This window comes from Pararge aegeria, chromosome 10 (genome assembly GCF_905163445.1).
Source record: "Pararge aegeria chromosome 10, ilParAegt1.1, whole genome shotgun sequence".
In the NCBI taxonomy this organism is placed as follows: Eukaryota; Metazoa; Arthropoda; class Insecta; order Lepidoptera; family Nymphalidae; genus Pararge; species Pararge aegeria.
Window position 1 is genome coordinate 16,540,212 of NC_053189.1, and position 17,905 is coordinate 16,558,116.

At 36.8% G+C, this 17,905-nt stretch overlaps 1 protein-coding gene across 4 annotated transcripts in view; it reads right to left on the bottom strand.

The window, feature by feature from the left end:
• Positions 1 to 3,875: 3,875 nt before the first annotated feature.
• The window catches only part of LOC120626839 (mitogen-activated protein kinase kinase kinase 4), a 53,919-nt gene continuing 39,889 nt past the window's right edge, over positions 3,876 to 17,905 (bottom strand). For 3 of the 4 annotated variants that reach the window (XM_039894610.1, XM_039894609.1, XM_039894608.1), the window contains exons 20-32: positions 16,301 to 16,474; positions 14,736 to 14,900; positions 13,314 to 13,504; positions 13,160 to 13,241; positions 12,721 to 12,828; positions 11,981 to 12,089; positions 11,111 to 11,295; positions 9,296 to 9,463; positions 8,372 to 8,537; positions 7,707 to 7,829; positions 6,612 to 6,712; positions 5,608 to 5,787; positions 3,876 to 4,387 (exon numbers count right to left, since the gene is read on the bottom strand). In XM_039894610.1, coding sequence (XP_039750544.1) covers positions 4,337 to 4,387; positions 5,608 to 5,787; positions 6,612 to 6,712; positions 7,707 to 7,829; positions 8,372 to 8,537; positions 9,296 to 9,463; positions 11,111 to 11,295; positions 11,981 to 12,089; positions 12,721 to 12,828; positions 13,160 to 13,241; positions 13,314 to 13,504; positions 14,736 to 14,900; positions 16,301 to 16,474 — 1,803 coding nt within the window. In that variant the 3' untranslated portion in view covers positions 3,876 to 4,336. The remainder of the gene's footprint in view (positions 4,388 to 5,607; positions 5,788 to 6,611; positions 6,713 to 7,706; positions 7,830 to 8,371; positions 8,538 to 9,295; positions 9,464 to 11,110; positions 11,296 to 11,980; positions 12,090 to 12,720; positions 12,829 to 13,159; positions 13,242 to 13,313; positions 13,505 to 14,735; positions 14,901 to 16,300; positions 16,475 to 17,905) is intronic. The other variant, XM_039894611.1, reaches the window with a different exon arrangement.

The following is a 17,905-nucleotide window of genomic DNA, read 5'->3' on the forward strand; positions in this document are numbered from 1 at the left end:
TAAATGATACTTTATTTCGTAGGTTGGCGTGGCATTCACAAGTTACATGCAGGTTAACGTTGCCTCTATTTTGAATATTAAATAAAATAGTGTAGCCCTCAGATGTTAAGCTACTATATTTAAAGCTCTTTAGGAAATAATTACTTATGAATAAAATAAAAAAAACTGTGTTCAGTTCATTAAATTTTTATTATTCACATACGACAAGTGTTGGATTTTCATGTTAGCCAATAAATAAATAAGAAATTACGAGTGTTGTACAAACACATCTGGTGCTTACGGGCCGCTACGCTATAGCGATAAGTTTAACACGCCAGGCGTGTGGGCCCGCAGGCTCGTAGCGCCTGTTTCGAATAATCTTTACCAGTGCGGAAACACGCCTAGCGTGTAATCCACCCGCCCTTGTAGACTGTATTAATAAATAAATAAATATACTACGACAATACACAGATCGCCATCTAGCCCCAAAGTAAGCGTAGCTTGTGTTATGGGTACTAAGATAGCTGATGAATATTTTTATGAATATAATACACATAAATACTTATAATATACAGAAAAACAAGAAGAAGCCCAGACACTGAAAAACATTGATATTCATCACACAAGCATTTTCCAGTTGTGCGAATCGAGCCCACTGCCCACTGCCCACTGCGCTAGGCGGTCGTATATATTAATATAAGGCATCATTCAATGTGTTAAAAATAAAATTTCCCATTTTGATTTTTTTTTAATATAGTATAAATATGATTTCGTATGCGTCTTTTTGGATACCACTATAGTTGCACGCGTTTTCTGAGTGCACAATAAAGCATTAGTATTATGATGTTCAGGAATGTACAGGGACCCAGGAATTTATAAAACGTGTTCAAACACATTTTTTAAACTTTGTCATAATTTATTCAGGCTAAAAAGAATTAATACAAAATTTACATGACTGCCCTAACCTCTGCGGAAGGAAAACTTGTGTTACAGAGGGTAGGTTCTTCCTGATGTTACAGAGTGCTTGTTCATTTGAAACCTATGTTTCATCAAATCCACATATTAAAACAATTAAAAATTAAAAAAAATTAAAAAATTAAAGAAAAGCAAAGAATAAATAGTGTAGGTATAAATAGTGAAAATACTTGACCTATCAGTAGTAATTGACGGGCCGAGCTAATGGCCAGATTTGGAAAACCTTTTCCTATAAACAGACCAACACTTCACGAGGTATGTAAGCAACACGTCCTGCAACGAGAAACCCTACGTCCATCAACCTAAAGTACCGTGGCGTAGGGGTTAACCCTCGTGTCCTGTAGGTAATTGCGCCGGTGCGGCCGCTACGGACGCTAACCCTCGTGTCCTGTAGGTAATTGCGCCGGCGCGGCCGCTACGGACGCCAGAGCCGAACACAACATTGCAAAAATGCTGCTTGGCGGCAGAAAGGCGAGCTGTCACAAAAAGACCTACTACTACTAAAGAGAGTTCATTGACAACGCCTCAGTTGATTGGGTACGTTTTTTTATAAATTTTTAGCTTCAAATAAAACACATCAGATACATACTTGTTTTAATTTTTTAATAAGACATTTCATACAGATTATCCATTTTTATTATATACATAACTTTAATTAATAACAATACTATTTCTATGTACATGTTTAATACATCTTTAATTTTATGATAACAATTCATCGATGTATTTGTATACAAACATTTTTTATTTCATCGAATTAAATTTCATATTCATATTCGAAATTCTTAAACACATCATAAAAGTTCAAGCAACTACGATGAAAATTCTATATTTATCTACATTATAAATAAAACATTTGTTACAGTAAATTCAAATTTTAACACGACAATATCAGTTATTATAAGACAGCTGACTATACAACGTGAAAATGAAAACCGAAATAATACTTTACATGCTTTAAGAGGTACATTATTAACTACTAACTGTCTCTGAGACTTATCTGTGAAGCCGAAACGACAATAGTTTTTCAGTGAAACACTGCTTTAGTTATTACTAAAAGAAATGAGGGACAGCCCTAATACCACATGCGTGTGTCGGTCTTTTATCTTCAATAGGGTTGTCTTATGACAACTTATGTAAACACTTATAGTATGTGATGAATTAGTTTGTATGCGAAAATAAATGTGTTTCTTCTGATTTAATAATTCATAGGACGATTCCTTATGAAATATACTTATGCACACTTCAATAGTATTTTTTAATTCGGGAACACGTTGTATAGTTTTATAATTCATAATATGAGCTGCTCAAAATAAATGCAATATTTTTCGATATCAATCAACAGCGTATTTTTTATGATACCCCTAGCCTCGCCAGGCTCGGGCCTCGCCTCTCATAGGATAATGTTTTTAGAGCATAGACCCACCACGCTGCTACAATGCACGTTGGTGGGCTTAAACGACTATTATGCTATACAAAGGTGCTCACCGAAGCAAGGGGATTGACACCGCTAACCATAGAACCAACGGCTAAACGCAGATAAGTTTTTATGATCTTGTTAATTTCTCTGAATGTACTGATTACAGGAGAATAATGTAAAACCAAGATTTCTAATTTGTCCGGATGTCTATATAAATTAACATTTTAACCCGAAACATGTTACATTTCTATCTAGAATAGACTAGAGTTTTGCATAAATTTTTATGTTAGATATCATTTAAAAAGAGGCTCATTAAGCATTTTAGTTTTCTAAACATATTATATAATCTTATAATAAACATAAAAATATACAAACGTAATACTTAAAATATACATGTGCTTAATTTAAATGTTCCTTTATGCCAATTTATTGATTTAAAATTCATAATATACAGTGGGATCTTTGAAATATTTCTATGTTATTTCTTTAGTTACTTTTCAGTATTTCAATATTTCTTTTAAAAACCTTCAATATTTCTTTGTTATCTTTACCATAGTGAGTACACTAGTATCTAAGTGCAGCGATACATGAAAATATCGAGCAGTTTGTAACACAGTTCTCTTAATTCGAATTTGTTTCTTTAATATATCAAAAACAACAAAAATCCTTAATAACTATTCTAATCATCATTATTTTACCATATATTGCTATGTACTTCGACTGTATACACATATTACGTATTAACTAAATGTATTTGTTTTACATCATTTCATTTAAACGTTTCAAAGTCAATGCATTTAATTTTAAAAACTAACGCACTAAGGAATTATTTTTATGTTATCATACAAAAATAATAGAAAGCTTTCGTAGCAAACATTTTTAATTTTAATGTTTAAATTATACTAACAAATTTGCTCTACGACTTTTTTTTTAATTCTATATTTGACTGTGACTTTGAATGAAATAAATTAATACTGAATTTTGAAAATTCGTAGAACTAAAAGGCCAAAAGTTTTCTGGTATTTTTTATTTAATACTTATAGTTATAGTAAAAACTACGAAAACAATATATTTTATTTGCTTTGTTCTATTTTTTCGAGAATGTTTATTAAACCCTAATCTCATTCAGAACCTAATGTCGAATTAAAATAAAGCTTATTTATGACACGTTTGAACATTTCTATTTCCTGGAAGTACAGAATTGCATATCGTGGATTTTCGGAATCAATAAAATTGCGATTGCAAATAGTTGCAAATCATTTTTTTAAAACGTCATCATCACCAAATCGACCCATTATCGGCCTCCCACAATGAGAAGGGGTTAAGGCCGTAGTCCACCACGCTGGCCCAGTGCGGATTGGTGGACTCCACAAGTCCACACACCTTTGAGAACATTATGTAGAACTTTCAGGCATGCAGGTTTCCTCACGATGTTTTCCTTCACCGTCGAAGCAAGTGATATTTTTAATTACTTAAAACGCACATAACTTAGGAAAGTTAGAGGTGCGTGCTGGGATTCGAACTCGGCCCCCCGAAAGTGAAGTCAAGCACCTACCCACTACGCTACCACCACTTCATATTGAAATACACAATTCCAATAAAAAACTTTAACAGTCAGGAATTCGGAATACTTTAAAGAGCGAATAGGTACACTCAAGTTATATGAACATAGTATATTAGAGCCGTTATTTGATATCCCTTACTCATTGGTCTGAAAACATATGGGTATGTTGACAGTCTCGCGTCCTTTTTGCTTCAGCTTATGAATATTTTATCGTCATCACGAATAATGTAATTTTCTATTGGTAAAAGAATTTTCAAAAACGGTTCAGTCCAGATCCAGAGATAATCCTGCAAGTTTACAAATTTCGCCCCTTTATTAGAGTATAGATACTAGGGAGACATAAGGTTTGAGGAGAAAATAAGTAATCGCAGTAACTGTGAAACGCTAAATTAAATTTTCTACGTGATCAGGTACGCTGTTTCGCATTTGCAGTCGTCATCGGATTTCACCTATAAAGAAATAAAATTATATTATTCTGATTTATGATATTGTGAATATTCGAATTCCTAACTTTCTTCGTGCCTCAGTGAGCACGGTGAGATAAATTCTTTTTTTTTTTATTCTAATAAAAGTTAGCTATGGACTGTAATCACCTGCTGGTAAGTGATGGTGCAATCTAAGAAGGTAACGAGCTTACCTGTTAGGCAGTGGCGTGCACTTCATACATGCACAAAAGCACTGCCTACCCTAAACATGTTGTATAACTCATAAAGGCGAAGGATTTTTCCATTGTATCCGATCTTCCCTCTTTATGCATACCCTGGTCAAAAACCCTGTGCACACGCCACTTCTGTTAGGGGTATACCAGTTATATTAAATCCGTACCCCGAATTGATTTCTACGCGAAATCGTACCGGAACGCTAATTGCTGAGCGACACGCCTTTATCGATATTGTGGTAACTAGCTACGACCGAAGTCTCCCAGCAGACCTGACCAGGGAGAATTCAGAAATTATAAATTCTTAACAATTATTCATTGAAAAGTCAACATCTCCTGAGGATGCTCCGGTTTCGGAGCGAAACGTGCGTAGATGGTACATTGCCAAGGATCTGTTTGGTGTGGAGTATACGGATTGAAGTAATTATAAATTACACCATACAGATTCTCCTGCTGTACGCGGAGTATAGAAAATTAAGCTTAATTTTCATCATAATATATTATGGTTTTCCGCAAAGTAACGCTTGCTTCTACCCAATAATTATAAATTCGCCAAATGGCCCCTGCCGGGGATCAAACAGGGGACCTCCTACTTAAATTCACAGCCCTCACCGTTGCCCCAGGGTGGTCCAGCTATGCTTACTTTGGGGATGGATGGCGACGTGTGTATTGTTTATTTTATTTTTAAATCTACTACGTATATATTGAAAAAGAAAATAAACAATACACTCAATAAACAAAATGCAATATCTACTACGTATATATAAAAAAAAACATTACACACATCGCCATCCAGCCCAAAAGTAAGCATAGCTGTACCTCCCTGGGCCAACGGTGAGCGCTGTGAATTTAAGGAGGTCCCGGGTCCGATCCTCGCAAGGGTGGTAATTTAAATTAAAAAAAAAAAAACATTAAGCATTTGTATAAACTACGGATATTTAAAAAAAAAAACAATATTACTTGTTTTTTTTTTATATATATACTACGAAAATACACATTAATAGCACTCACCATTAAGAAGTGATGTAAACTGAGGGCCTCGGCACGCGGACGTAAATCGGGATCGTGTGTGAGGCAGCTCAGGCAAAACTGCTGGCCCTCTGCGGAGAGCGTCTCAGGTATGTGTGGCCGACCCCCCATCCCCACCACGAACATAATCTGGTAGTTGCTGTCGTACTCCGAGAACGGGCGCTGGGAAATACAAGATGGCAAAATTATTGTTAAACTGTTAAATGATGTTGGCAAAGCGCAACTGCTGAGTTTCTTGCCGGCTTCTCGGTGGAATCTGCCTTCCGAACCGGTGGTAGAGTCACTACAAACAGACCGACTAGACATTTCAAAGTTAATAACCTAGGCCAACTTGGAATATATGCATTTCGAATTTGAAAGTGACGTTTGACGTTGTGTGCCCGATTAATTCCGAACCGGTGGTTGAGTCACTACAAACCGACCGACCAGACATTACAAAAGTTCTTATAATCTAGGCCTACTTGGAATAAATGAATTTTGAATTTAAAAGTGACGTTGAACGCCCTGTTGTGAGCCCGAGTAATTCCGAACCGGTGGTAGAGTCACTACAAACAGACTGACCAGATATTTCAAAAGTTCATAACCTAGGCCAACTTGGAATACATGCATTTCGAATTCGAAAGTGACGTTTGGCGTCCTGTTGTGCGCCCGAGTAATTCCGAACCGGTGGTTGAGTCACTACAAACAGACTGATTTTGTATTTCAAATGAACTTATAACGTGCCTACTTTGGAATAAATGAATTTTGAATTTGAAAGTGACGTTTGATGCCCTGTTGTGCGTCCGCGTGATTCCGAACCGGTGGTAGATTCACTATAAACAGGCCGACTTGATATTTCAAAAGTGCCTATCACCTTAGGCCAATGAATTTAGAATTTGAAAGTGACTTTGGACGCCCTGTTGTGCGCCGGCGTAATACCGACACGGTGGTAGAGTTACTACAAACAGGCCGACTTGATATTTCAAAAGTGCCTATCCTTCTCTCACCTTCCCTGAAGCCATTTCAGTGGCAACACAGCCCAGCGACCAGATATCCGCAGCTCTGCCGTGGCCGGACGACTTCATGAACACTTCCGGAGCCATGTACGCTGCAACAAGAATGCAATGCGGCTAAGTTTGTTGTGGACTTCTTCTTAGACCAGGACGCGTTTGGAACCCTCGTAGCTTTAGTTTTAAGTTTACAAATGTGGTTATCGCCATCATCTCACTACCGTGTAATTCTTATGTACGCATCAAAAGTGCCACCTATGGGCCTACTTGAATAAAGATATTTTTGACTTTGACTTTGGCTTTGACATTACACTTTGGATAAATGACAATAAATTAGACATACATTTTCAGTAATTAAATTTATTCCACACCAAAGAAAACAATTAAATATTAATTTTACTTCCAACTATACAAATATAGAATGTGTAGTAAATTAAACTTTTTGGGCATTGACATTGAAATTTAAATTTGAATTTAAATTTCAAAAAACTAAAAACGAGATTATCCAAATTCATATACGGACTACGGGAACTAAAAGTGACAACGGATTTAAAAATGGCATTAAACGCATATTACGCCTACGGATACGCGTGGTTATATTGCTGAATAAATTGAAATTAAATTAAAATTCCAATACACTTAACGGCCAACTAGCGCAGTGGGCAGCGACCCTGCAACCGAGTCCTAGGCCGTGGGTTCGATTTCCACAACTGGAAAATTTTCTGTGATGAACATGTATGCTTTTCAGTGTCTGGGTGTTTATATGTAAATTATAAGTATTTACGTGTATTATATTCATAAAAATATTCATCAGCTATCCTAGTACCCATAACACAAGCTACGCTTACTTTGGACTAGATGACGATGTGTGTATTGGCGTAGTATATTAGATTAAAAAAAAATGGACAATATTTAAAAGGATAAACAAAAACAAATTAAAAGAATTTTTGATCTACGTCTTTTTTCTACATCGTTATCTGTCTACAGGTCAATCCTTGACACACGGACGGTACACAAAGAGCGATACTTGGCGCCATTTGGTTTGCACTTTGGTTACGGAAACCTACATTTAAAAAAAAAATGTTTTCTTACCCTGCGTGCCAACGAAGCCCTGCAATTCTCCAGGCGCTGTGGTGTTCGCACGGATCTTGACAGCACATCCGAAGTCACCCAGCTTCAGACAGTGACCCTCGTTTGTTAGGAAGATATTGCCACCTGGTAATAAATTCAAAATTCAAATTTTCTTTATTCATGTAGGCCTATCACAGGCACTTATGAAGCGTCGATACATATATGTTTACATAATTGTAAGGGGATGGTGATAACTTTGTTCGCCAACTTAAACCTAAAGCTACGAGGGTTCCAAACGCGCCCTGGTCTAAGCAGAGCCCACAACAAACTTAGCCGGGTAAATTTTTTTTGTCATCACCATCTCACAGTAAATTAAGCTATGAAGCTAGAGCAATTCACACCCAAGCTTTTTTATCGTTTAAGTATTCCTTAATTTTATAATAGGATTTTTCTGTCACAACATGGTGGTCATGTAATATATCCATTCTCATGGCATATTTCGTCATTATTGTCATAAGATGGCTGATTTTTATTGCATGTATAGATCTTGCTCCCAATTTAAATAGTTTCAAAAAGTTTTTAATATTATTATTTCACAGATAACATAAAATATTTTTGGTGATAGTGGTGGTGATGACGATGGCGATGATGATGATGGTGATGATGAGAATACATATAATACTTACTCTTTATGTCTCTATGCGCGATGGATCTCGAGTGTAGCTCAGACACTGCGCTAAGCAGTTGCTTCGTATATTTCCTGGTAGTGTGTTCAGTCAGGGCTCCAGAAGTAGCTACTAAGGCTTCGAGCGAGCCTTCCACGCACAGTTCCATGAAAAGCAGCATTTCTTCCTGTTGATTTAATAAAAAAAAAAAATAATAGCCAAAAAAAAACAGGAAACCCCGCATTTTTTATTTTTCTTTAATATTTCATCTAAAATTATATTTAAAAAAAAAAGTAAAAAAAAAACTAAATACAATCATAAAGTCTCATTCTGTTTTATAGTATTTTTAATATTTATTACAATATTTATACAAGTTGCAAGCCCTAGACTAAAATCTCAAGTGTTTCTAAGTGATTATGCAGTTTTAAGATCGCAACGGGTTAGCCTGTTTGGGGATATGGCAGTTCAATTAAAACCATATAGTTCCCATAAGTCCCGTAACTCATATAAGTTCCACCAAGTAGAATTAAAAAAAAAAACCAAAATGCAGCGTATAGTTCGCGTTAACACATTGAAACTAGAAGATAATAAAATAAGTGTGAAATATTGCTCGAACCAGGTTGCTTTTAAATATATTTCGTTGACAATATGAGAAAGGTTGCTAACAAAAATAACACCCCGCAAAGTCGGTAGGATTTTTCTTAAACCACAAAATTTCCATTTTCATTTCAATTTCGTTCAAACTGAGAAACGAGGAGTCGTTTTCAATTATGGAAATAATTGTATATCGCAGTAAAATTTACCTTATTTGTATAGTATTGAAACTCAAATTTGCCTACCTATGGAGTATAGCAAACTAAGCTTAATTTCCATAATATATCATGGATTTCCGCAAAGTAACGCCTGCTTCTATCCAAGACTTTGATTTCGTTATAATATACTCACCCTATGCAGCTCGCATCCATAGTAGCGTACGAGGTGTGGATGCAAAACGCCTTCCAACACGCGTAGTTCATTGGCAGCTCTTTGTAGAGCGCGGCGGTCGCCTGCCCCGATACTGAGCTCCTTCATTGCCAGTAACTGTCCGCTGGCCGTGTTGACTACTGTGTACACCTGTAGTGAAGAGACACCATAGATTCAAGCTTGAAACCATAGATCAAAAATCGACGCTATAGAGCAGGGCGTCACAAACTTATTTGAACTGTGACGACCTTGGGAAACGCTCTGACCTAATCTACCCTCTTTATTTGTACACAACATCAAGTTCAGAAAAACAAAAAAATAACAGACACTTCAAGTCCGTGACCTTCTTGCCATACTTATTTGTTTTCTACTTCACAACTTTATTCCATCACTGGGTTGCTTACTGTCAGAAAGCTTTATATTTCAAGCATAGTTCTTAGAAGGCACAAAACTTTACCGTTTATAACTACCAGTAAACGAAATAGATATTGTGCAGCTAATTCATTTAAAACCAAAACTGCCTTTGCGCGGAAACAATACTTGTCGCAATCAAACTATCTGTATAACGTTATTAACAGGAAACTTAAAATATACCCACTAGGATTACATAAATGCAAAAAAAATTTAAATAAGTACCTTTTATCACTAAATTATGATGAGGTGGAATCTTTATTAGAACGTTTTATATAAAATTGAATTTATCAATCGTGAATTTTCACAAATTCTGTCTTACACAAACTTTGATCACGCACACACAAACATACACACACACACAAACATACATACACAAATATACACAGAAACACACATACTTATTTTGTATATTGTTATTTTTTTTCTTTTTTATTATCATTTAAATTTCTTTATAACATGTCTGTCCTTTTGTATATCATTGTATCTCTTATTTTGTTTGTTTACCTACCTTCATTTTAATGTATTTTGTTAAGTTTATTTTAATTGTAATGGAAGAGCGGAGTCTTCTGACACAGGGGTAGTAATACTACTCTTAAAAGAAGGCTTCAGCGATATATTGATGCCACTTTGTTTCATACCGAAATAAACTATTTTTTTATTTTTTTTTTTTTTTTATTTTTTTTATACTAATTAGTTGTAGTTCTATCCTTAATAACAATTTGACTGAAAACTCCAAATTTCCTTAGACCACGGCGCGTTTGGAACCTTCCCAGCTTTAGGTTTGAGATAACGAATGTAGTTATTACCATCATCTCACAATAATGGAAATAATGGAATATGTATGAATGCTTCCAAAATACATGTGATAGGCCTACATGAATAAAGATCAAAACATAAAAACAACGATCCCTGGGATAGTACCGCGGAGCCAAAGTGCGTCGCGACGCACATCACGCGACGATCATTAGAGCATAATAGTTTTTTATAGTGATAATTCAGATAAAGATACCACGTCCTACAAAGTGCCGCCCTTATTCCATCAACCTAAGGCGTAGGTGTTAAGATTCACGTGCCTGTAATAACTCCGGCAACCACGCCCTTCAGACGGAAACCTGCTTGGCGGCAGAAATAAGCATGAAGGTCGTTTCTCCCGATATTTTATGTACCTAGACTACAAAAATGCGAGCCAAATTCAACCTTAATAGCACGCAGAACGGCTCACGCACTAGAAACAGTTCCAAAAGTAGCAGAACCGTTTTTTAAAACGTGGTGCCACGCGAATGAGATCAGCCGTGATCTTCGGCACTTTATTCAACTCTTGACTATATGTTTCGAAACCGTTACCCACCTAGTCGATATATCGCTTCAAGAAACCATACGAACCTTTCCAAAAGTGCCAGCGCCGATCTTTAAACCACGTTGCCATTTGAAGGTCAACTGCCGCAGCTTTGGCTCGTAACTCTTCACTGTGGACTCCAGTACTTTTCCAACTGAATTTAACTGATGCAGTTTATCGTCCCTGGCCTGGTCCAACCGCTGTATTGCTTCTATCACTCGTTTACTGTGTACTTTAGGGAAGAAGAGAATTTAAGGATTTGGACTAAGTCAAAATTTGGGCAATAAGTACATTGGAGAGGCCAATTATTCCAAATGTAATTTTCCAAATGGAAAAAGTAATTTAGATTATTGCAATTAATATATACCTATATTTTCACACTCATGCCTAAACCGTTTGATTTCGATTCCTCATGGAAACAAACGTTACCTTTTAACCCGGATAAATAGCTAAACCCACAGAACTACATCGCATCATCACAGCTCTTAGTACATTTTATCGTTTATATATTAAATCTCTTTTAATCTACGTTATTTGAGTTAGGCATTGTATACTACAACCTAAATCTACCTTTTGTTCTGTGAATGTGGTTACGCTCCTTTCTATATTTAATCTATTAATATTGAATATAATTCGAAATTTACTAAATTGTTGATGAGCAGTATGTTTTTTAACGCTGTATTCCTAAAAACATACAGGAGGATAATATGATATTATGTGTAATGCGTGTTTAGTGAGGCAACTTGTTTGTATACTCATAGAGTGTAACAGTACGCAAGCAAAAAAGAGTCTGACTAGGAGGGTTTCTGTTCTCCTATCGCTCTTTCTCACCTCTTGGGAAATTTGTCTGAATTAATTCACTGAGTACTTAGTACACATATGAAGATTTCAGAAGTTTACGTAAGTTTTATACTCACATGTATCTTCAAACTTATGCAAGCTCAGAGGCCCATCATGCTCACTGGGCGGAGTAGGTGGGTAGGCACTTTCTTTGCTGCTAGCGTTGCTCGTGCTCGAAAGCGGACTCTGTTTAGAAAAAGGTTGTAAAGTAAACTTTCTAGTGATCAAAGCTGATTCATCATCATCATATCAATTAATAGACGTCCACTGCTGGACAAAGGCATTTTGTAGTGAGATTCAAATTTCGCGGCTCCCTGCGACGCGCTTGATGTCGTCCGTCCAGCTCGTCGGGTGTCGACCAACGCTGCGCTTACCAGTGCTGGGCTTCCATTCCAGCCCCTTGGGAGCCCAACGTCCATCCGTTCTCTGAGCTATGTGCCCCGCCCATTGCCACTTCAGCTTCGCGACTTGTTGTGCTATGTCGGTAACTCTGGTTCTTCTACGGATCGCCGCATTTCTGATTTGATCACGAAGAGATACTCTCGAGCCTTCTTATCAGGTCCATAGTTAGCGACCATGTTTCGGAGCCATTGGTCATCACTCGCAACACGCACTGTTCGAATGTCCAAGCTGATTACTTAACGGGCATACATGAATCGAACTCTCGCAGTCGCAGTTGGCTGTAGTTTTTTTTACTGACGCGACAAACTATATAAAGGCGGTATTAAAAGACTGAATAACTATTTCCTAATAATGGTTATTATTTATCAATTTACGTTGGAAATACATATACAATATATTTATACAGGAAACATACATGTATTCTAGGCCGGCGATGCGGTGGCGTAGGTGTTACTGTAGTGGGGGTAGGTGTCCGGGAACCAATCACGTGCGATATGCATCCATCCATCAACTGCTTTAAATCCTGGAAAAATATTATATTTTTTCTTTTATAGTCTCGACGTCATATGATATTACCAAACTGAATCACTCGTATAGTGACTCGTATAGTAAATAAACTGTTTAGTTTATTAAAGCACGCGCTTTATTTTGCGCATGCCTATATGCAATTTTTGTTGCATTCATTATAGTTCAGTTAGATGGGTTCGATTTTCTGACGTCTGATGAAACAATATATCTATCCCTCGAAACATAGTTAAACATTCCTATACAAAATAACAAGTGAGAAGACTTTCAGGGTTTTGGATAATAAGTGAATTAGTTAGAAGGAATAAGACACTAAATTGAAAACTTACTTCGAACTCTTCTTCGCTCAAATGTTTGGTGTTGCACGGATCGCAGGCCAGCATTAAAAACTCTAGTCCTTGACTCGCCCATCTGGTAAAGAAAAATGGTCCTTATAAGCAAGCACGCTCAAGATACCTACGAAGATTATTGAATATCACTTACCTAGGCCTCAGTCCACGTCCCCGATCACAACGCTCCACAACGAAATGCATCCAGCAACGCGCGAACTCAATAACCGCTCGCGCTACTCTTTTAGCCCATTCCGCTTCTTGCTGCGTTGGCTCGTCTATTTCCCCTCGATTTGCTTGAGCTAATTTGGCTCCGGTGAGGAGGGATTCAATGTCGTTTAGAGACTGTAGACAAATACAAAAAAAAACCTAAATCAGAAAATCTTAAGTGGATTAAACGCTACATTTACAGAACTAAACGGACACTTTCGGCCACTCGTAACTTTGGTTACAGACACTCATACGTCAAATTTTGAATTGTGTTAGTGTTTGTCTTGTTTTCTGAACGGAAATTTAGATATTTTTTTTACGGTTGGTAAATTCACGTCTCTACAAATGCAATATGATAAATGATAAGATGATATGACGAATAATTTTTAGAACTGCTTTAGGTAGATAAGTTAGCCACAGATGATGTCTCCATGAATTTTGTAATAATGTACGTAGCGTAATGGGGTTTGACTGACATACAAGAAATGTTAATCAGAAAAAAAATGGAGGAGGATGGGATCTTACTTCATTTTATACCTACAAAATAAAGTAAGACCTCAACAAAAACTGAAAGTCTCGCAACACGAATAGTTGTAAGATCTAATGACAAACAAGATTTTATTCAAAAGCAAAATTATTAAACAGGTGCTTCGGTAGATAGTAAGGTAAATAAATTACTTGGTTTGACATGAGAACTCAACATAGACGTACAAGCATAGATATGGTCCTATGAACGTATATTTTTATCTAACTCGGCTATGTTAAGTCGGCTAAACAACTTTATCTGACCCGAAATAACGGTGAAAATTAGTTTGTTAAATTAAGTCCATACGCGGTAATATAATAAGTATATTGATTTTACAACTGGATATGCAAGCACTGGGTTGCGAGACTTGCATTTTATGATGGATAAACGAACGTTGTATGTTTTTGATGGATAAAATTGAACAGCGCAATCAGTTTTAAGTCATATGGATGAAAAGCGGAAACCGCGGAAGCGGATTTCAAACATTGTTTTTATATACATAAAAAATCCCCAATTGAATAGTAAAGACGCCATAAATCTGTTACAAATATAAACACACTAAAATAAACTGTACATCTCCTGAAATGCAACGCTCCTGTAGCTTCCCCGCTCACTTCCCCGGATTCACCACGTCGTAAGGGAACAATTACCCGATTTTTCCTTACGAGGTCGTGAACGCAGGGAGTTGAGCGATCTTTCCGCAATATTAAAGCACTTTTAGATAGGCCCACTGATTCCACTCACCATAATTTCGCATGCGATAAATTACCGACGAATGAAATGATGATCAATGAGAGATGCGCTGTGATCATGAAGGGAACAAATAATCAACAATCTTACCGGACTAACAAAAGTGTTATCATCGATCACACTAGCTTCACCTTCTTCCCCAATGCTCTCAGAACGCAGAAGACGTAACTTCCGCGGAGACCCTCCCACATTCCGTGGAGGGAACGGTCTGCATTGCGGCGAGTCGTTGACGAATCTGTGCAGTTCTTTATGGATCTGTAACAATTGTCTATATTTTGGGAACTTCAAAAATAAAAAACGTACCAAAATTGAGTTATTCGAAGATACAATAATTGCAGCTCATTCTTCGGATAAGTTCCTAATACCTCAACTTAATGGTCTTAGGGATTTACAAATAAACATTGATTAACGTCGGCATAGTTTGGATAACTATTTTTGTCACACTTTAACTGAGAGCACCTTTCAAATGTAAGAGCGTGACAACAGTTTCTTGCTCAAATAATGCTCGAGTTTCTGCAAACGTCTTCAGTCAGACCTAGCGGAAACTTTATGAAATATAAATGGATATTCAAATTCAAAACGACGTATAGTGGGTACATTTTGTTCTGACATTATTGTGTCCGCAATCGACGCTTGGCAGACGTACAATCTTCGAGTTAGTGTCGGGTCAATTTGGACCAACAAAGACAAGATATAAGCCCGCAGGAAACCCACACATATTTAACAACAATTATCTTGTACGCAAGACTTAATGAAATCAAAGCGAACGGTTCGTAAACAATTGCATGATTATCCGAAGAAAAATATGACTTACAGTTTTATAAAAATGTATATAGAATCCATTTACGACACAATACTGCAATTTGAAATGTTGAAGAGCAAACACTTAAACCAACATCGATTTTTTTTTTAAATATTGCTTTAACCGAATGCCGTCTTTCCCCGTATATTCTAGGCAAGCGTCTATCTTAGGACTCATTAACATTTACCATCAGATGTGATTGCCGTCGGGCGCTAGTCATAATCGCAAATACTAGTAATTTATTATTTGGATGAAGAAGTTTCTATTTATTTTTAACTTTTAGGAGTACGTTTTAACAATCTAGGGAATATGATTTATCGATCAATAATCCTTACGAATTTTATGAATACGAGAATTTGTTTGTTTCTTTGTCCTTCAGTCACGCCCTAACTAAGCAACCTATGACCTTGATTATAAGCGTAGAGTTAAATATAAATATAAATAAATAAACTACGACAATAAACATCCCCATCAAAGTAGCATAGCTTCTGATATGGGTACTGTAGCTGATGAATATTTATAGTTAGTTTATAGGTAGAGTAACATATGCTACTTTTTATTCCAGGCAAACAAACGGTTCCCAATGGATTTATAAAAAAAACGTAATAAACACGGACGAGGAATGCGGGCGCACACAACTAGTACTAAATAGTAAGTTATTCGAGGTATGAAACCCCAAAAACTTATCAGAGTTAATAATTAAGGCTAGGCTAGACACAAAAAACAACTCCAAAACATGATGTACAGACAAAATCACCACAAGCACAAAGCAAACACTCGACCAAAAAGGAATTTGGTCAACGAGTAACAAAGCATTTGACACAACAAAGCATTTGGTCCATCGTCATCCTACCATCGGATTGGCTGTGGACGAAGTCTCGTGTACGAGCATAGTCTCGGGCCTCTTTCGCCGCAGTTTGGGGGTTTGAGGGCGGGAGGGCTGGAGGGAGGAAGGGCGCATGCGCCTGACCTCCTTCTCTCGCAGTTTGAACGGCGCCTGTGCGAATTTGTACAACTCTGTGTGCAGCTGCGAACATACGTGCGGGCGTGCGGCGGTTAGTACGCATGCGTGCGGTGAATGTGACATGCAAATTTGTTTGTAGCTTGCGCTGAAATTTTTATTATTATCGCAAATAGTTTAAATTATATAAATAAATTTAATTCGTTTGATTAGATTAGCTGTGTGAGTTATTCGATAAATTAATCATTTAAGATTTCTTTTAAGAAGGTAATTGCTTAAAACGGCAATAATTCTCCTCTTACACGAGTTACACATCAATTTTAGGGTAGGCAGTGCTTTTGCGCATGTATGAAGTGCACGCCACTGACAGTACACAGTAGGGCGAATTCGCGAGCAGAGCTAATGAAGTAACAATGTTCTACGTTTTCTTTTCCCGTAACAAAAACAAAGCGAGAATACATCATAATCATTAATATCAACCCTTTATCACCCACCCACTACAGGGTACGGGGTCTTTGAGAAGTCAATGAGAAGTCTAAGGCCGTAGTCGACCACGTTGGTTACAACGCCTATGAGACCCATGAGAAATCTCTCAAATACTTGCGAATACTCTGTCATGCCACTTTCCTCGCTATGTTTTGTAGCAGGAGATATTAAATTGTTTCAAACGCACATTACTCAGAAAACTGTGAGTGAGGCCTACCAAAGATCTATCACGTTGCCCACTACAGCGCGAAATTAATATATTCCTGAGAGACTAATAAAAACTATCTACCAGTAATTTCTTTTAATTGAAGCAATTTAAATACTTCACTTGTTTTAAACGGTGAAGGTAAACATCGTGAGGAAACCTGCATGTCTGAGAGTTCTCTATAACGTTCTCAAGGTTGTGTGAAGTCTACCAATCCGCACTTGGCCAGCGTGGTAGACTACGGAATAAAACCTTCTCATTCTGAGAGGAGACCCGTGACCTGTAGTGGGCCAGTAATAGGTTGATGACCAGTACTTTCCATAAAGAAATATACGGTACTCCATTAGATCATTAGTCAATTATTCATAAATATTAATATTATTCGTCACATAGTAATTATTAAACAATAAATTATATCATGCTAATGTATATAACTTCATAAATTTATTATAATCTATATATATAAAAGAGAAAGTCTGTGGGTATGTTCCGTATAGGCTCCGAAACGGCTGGACCGATTTCAATGAAACTTTTAGGGAATCTCCGGACAGGTCAGAGTAATCCTGTAAAGTTTGGTGACGATCGGAGCACTCCTATTTTTGAACTGTCAAACTGTCAAATACAACTTTTGTTTACTATGACAATATTTTATTGTTGGGTGTACATGGGTGTAGATAATGATCTTCACCCGCTCGAGAAGAGAATAGAAGAGATATACGGAGAGAAAAAAATGATTTAATATATTATGAGACTTAAATTAAGAAATTTAATGATGTAAGTTTATTGTTTAAATAAAATAAAGCAAA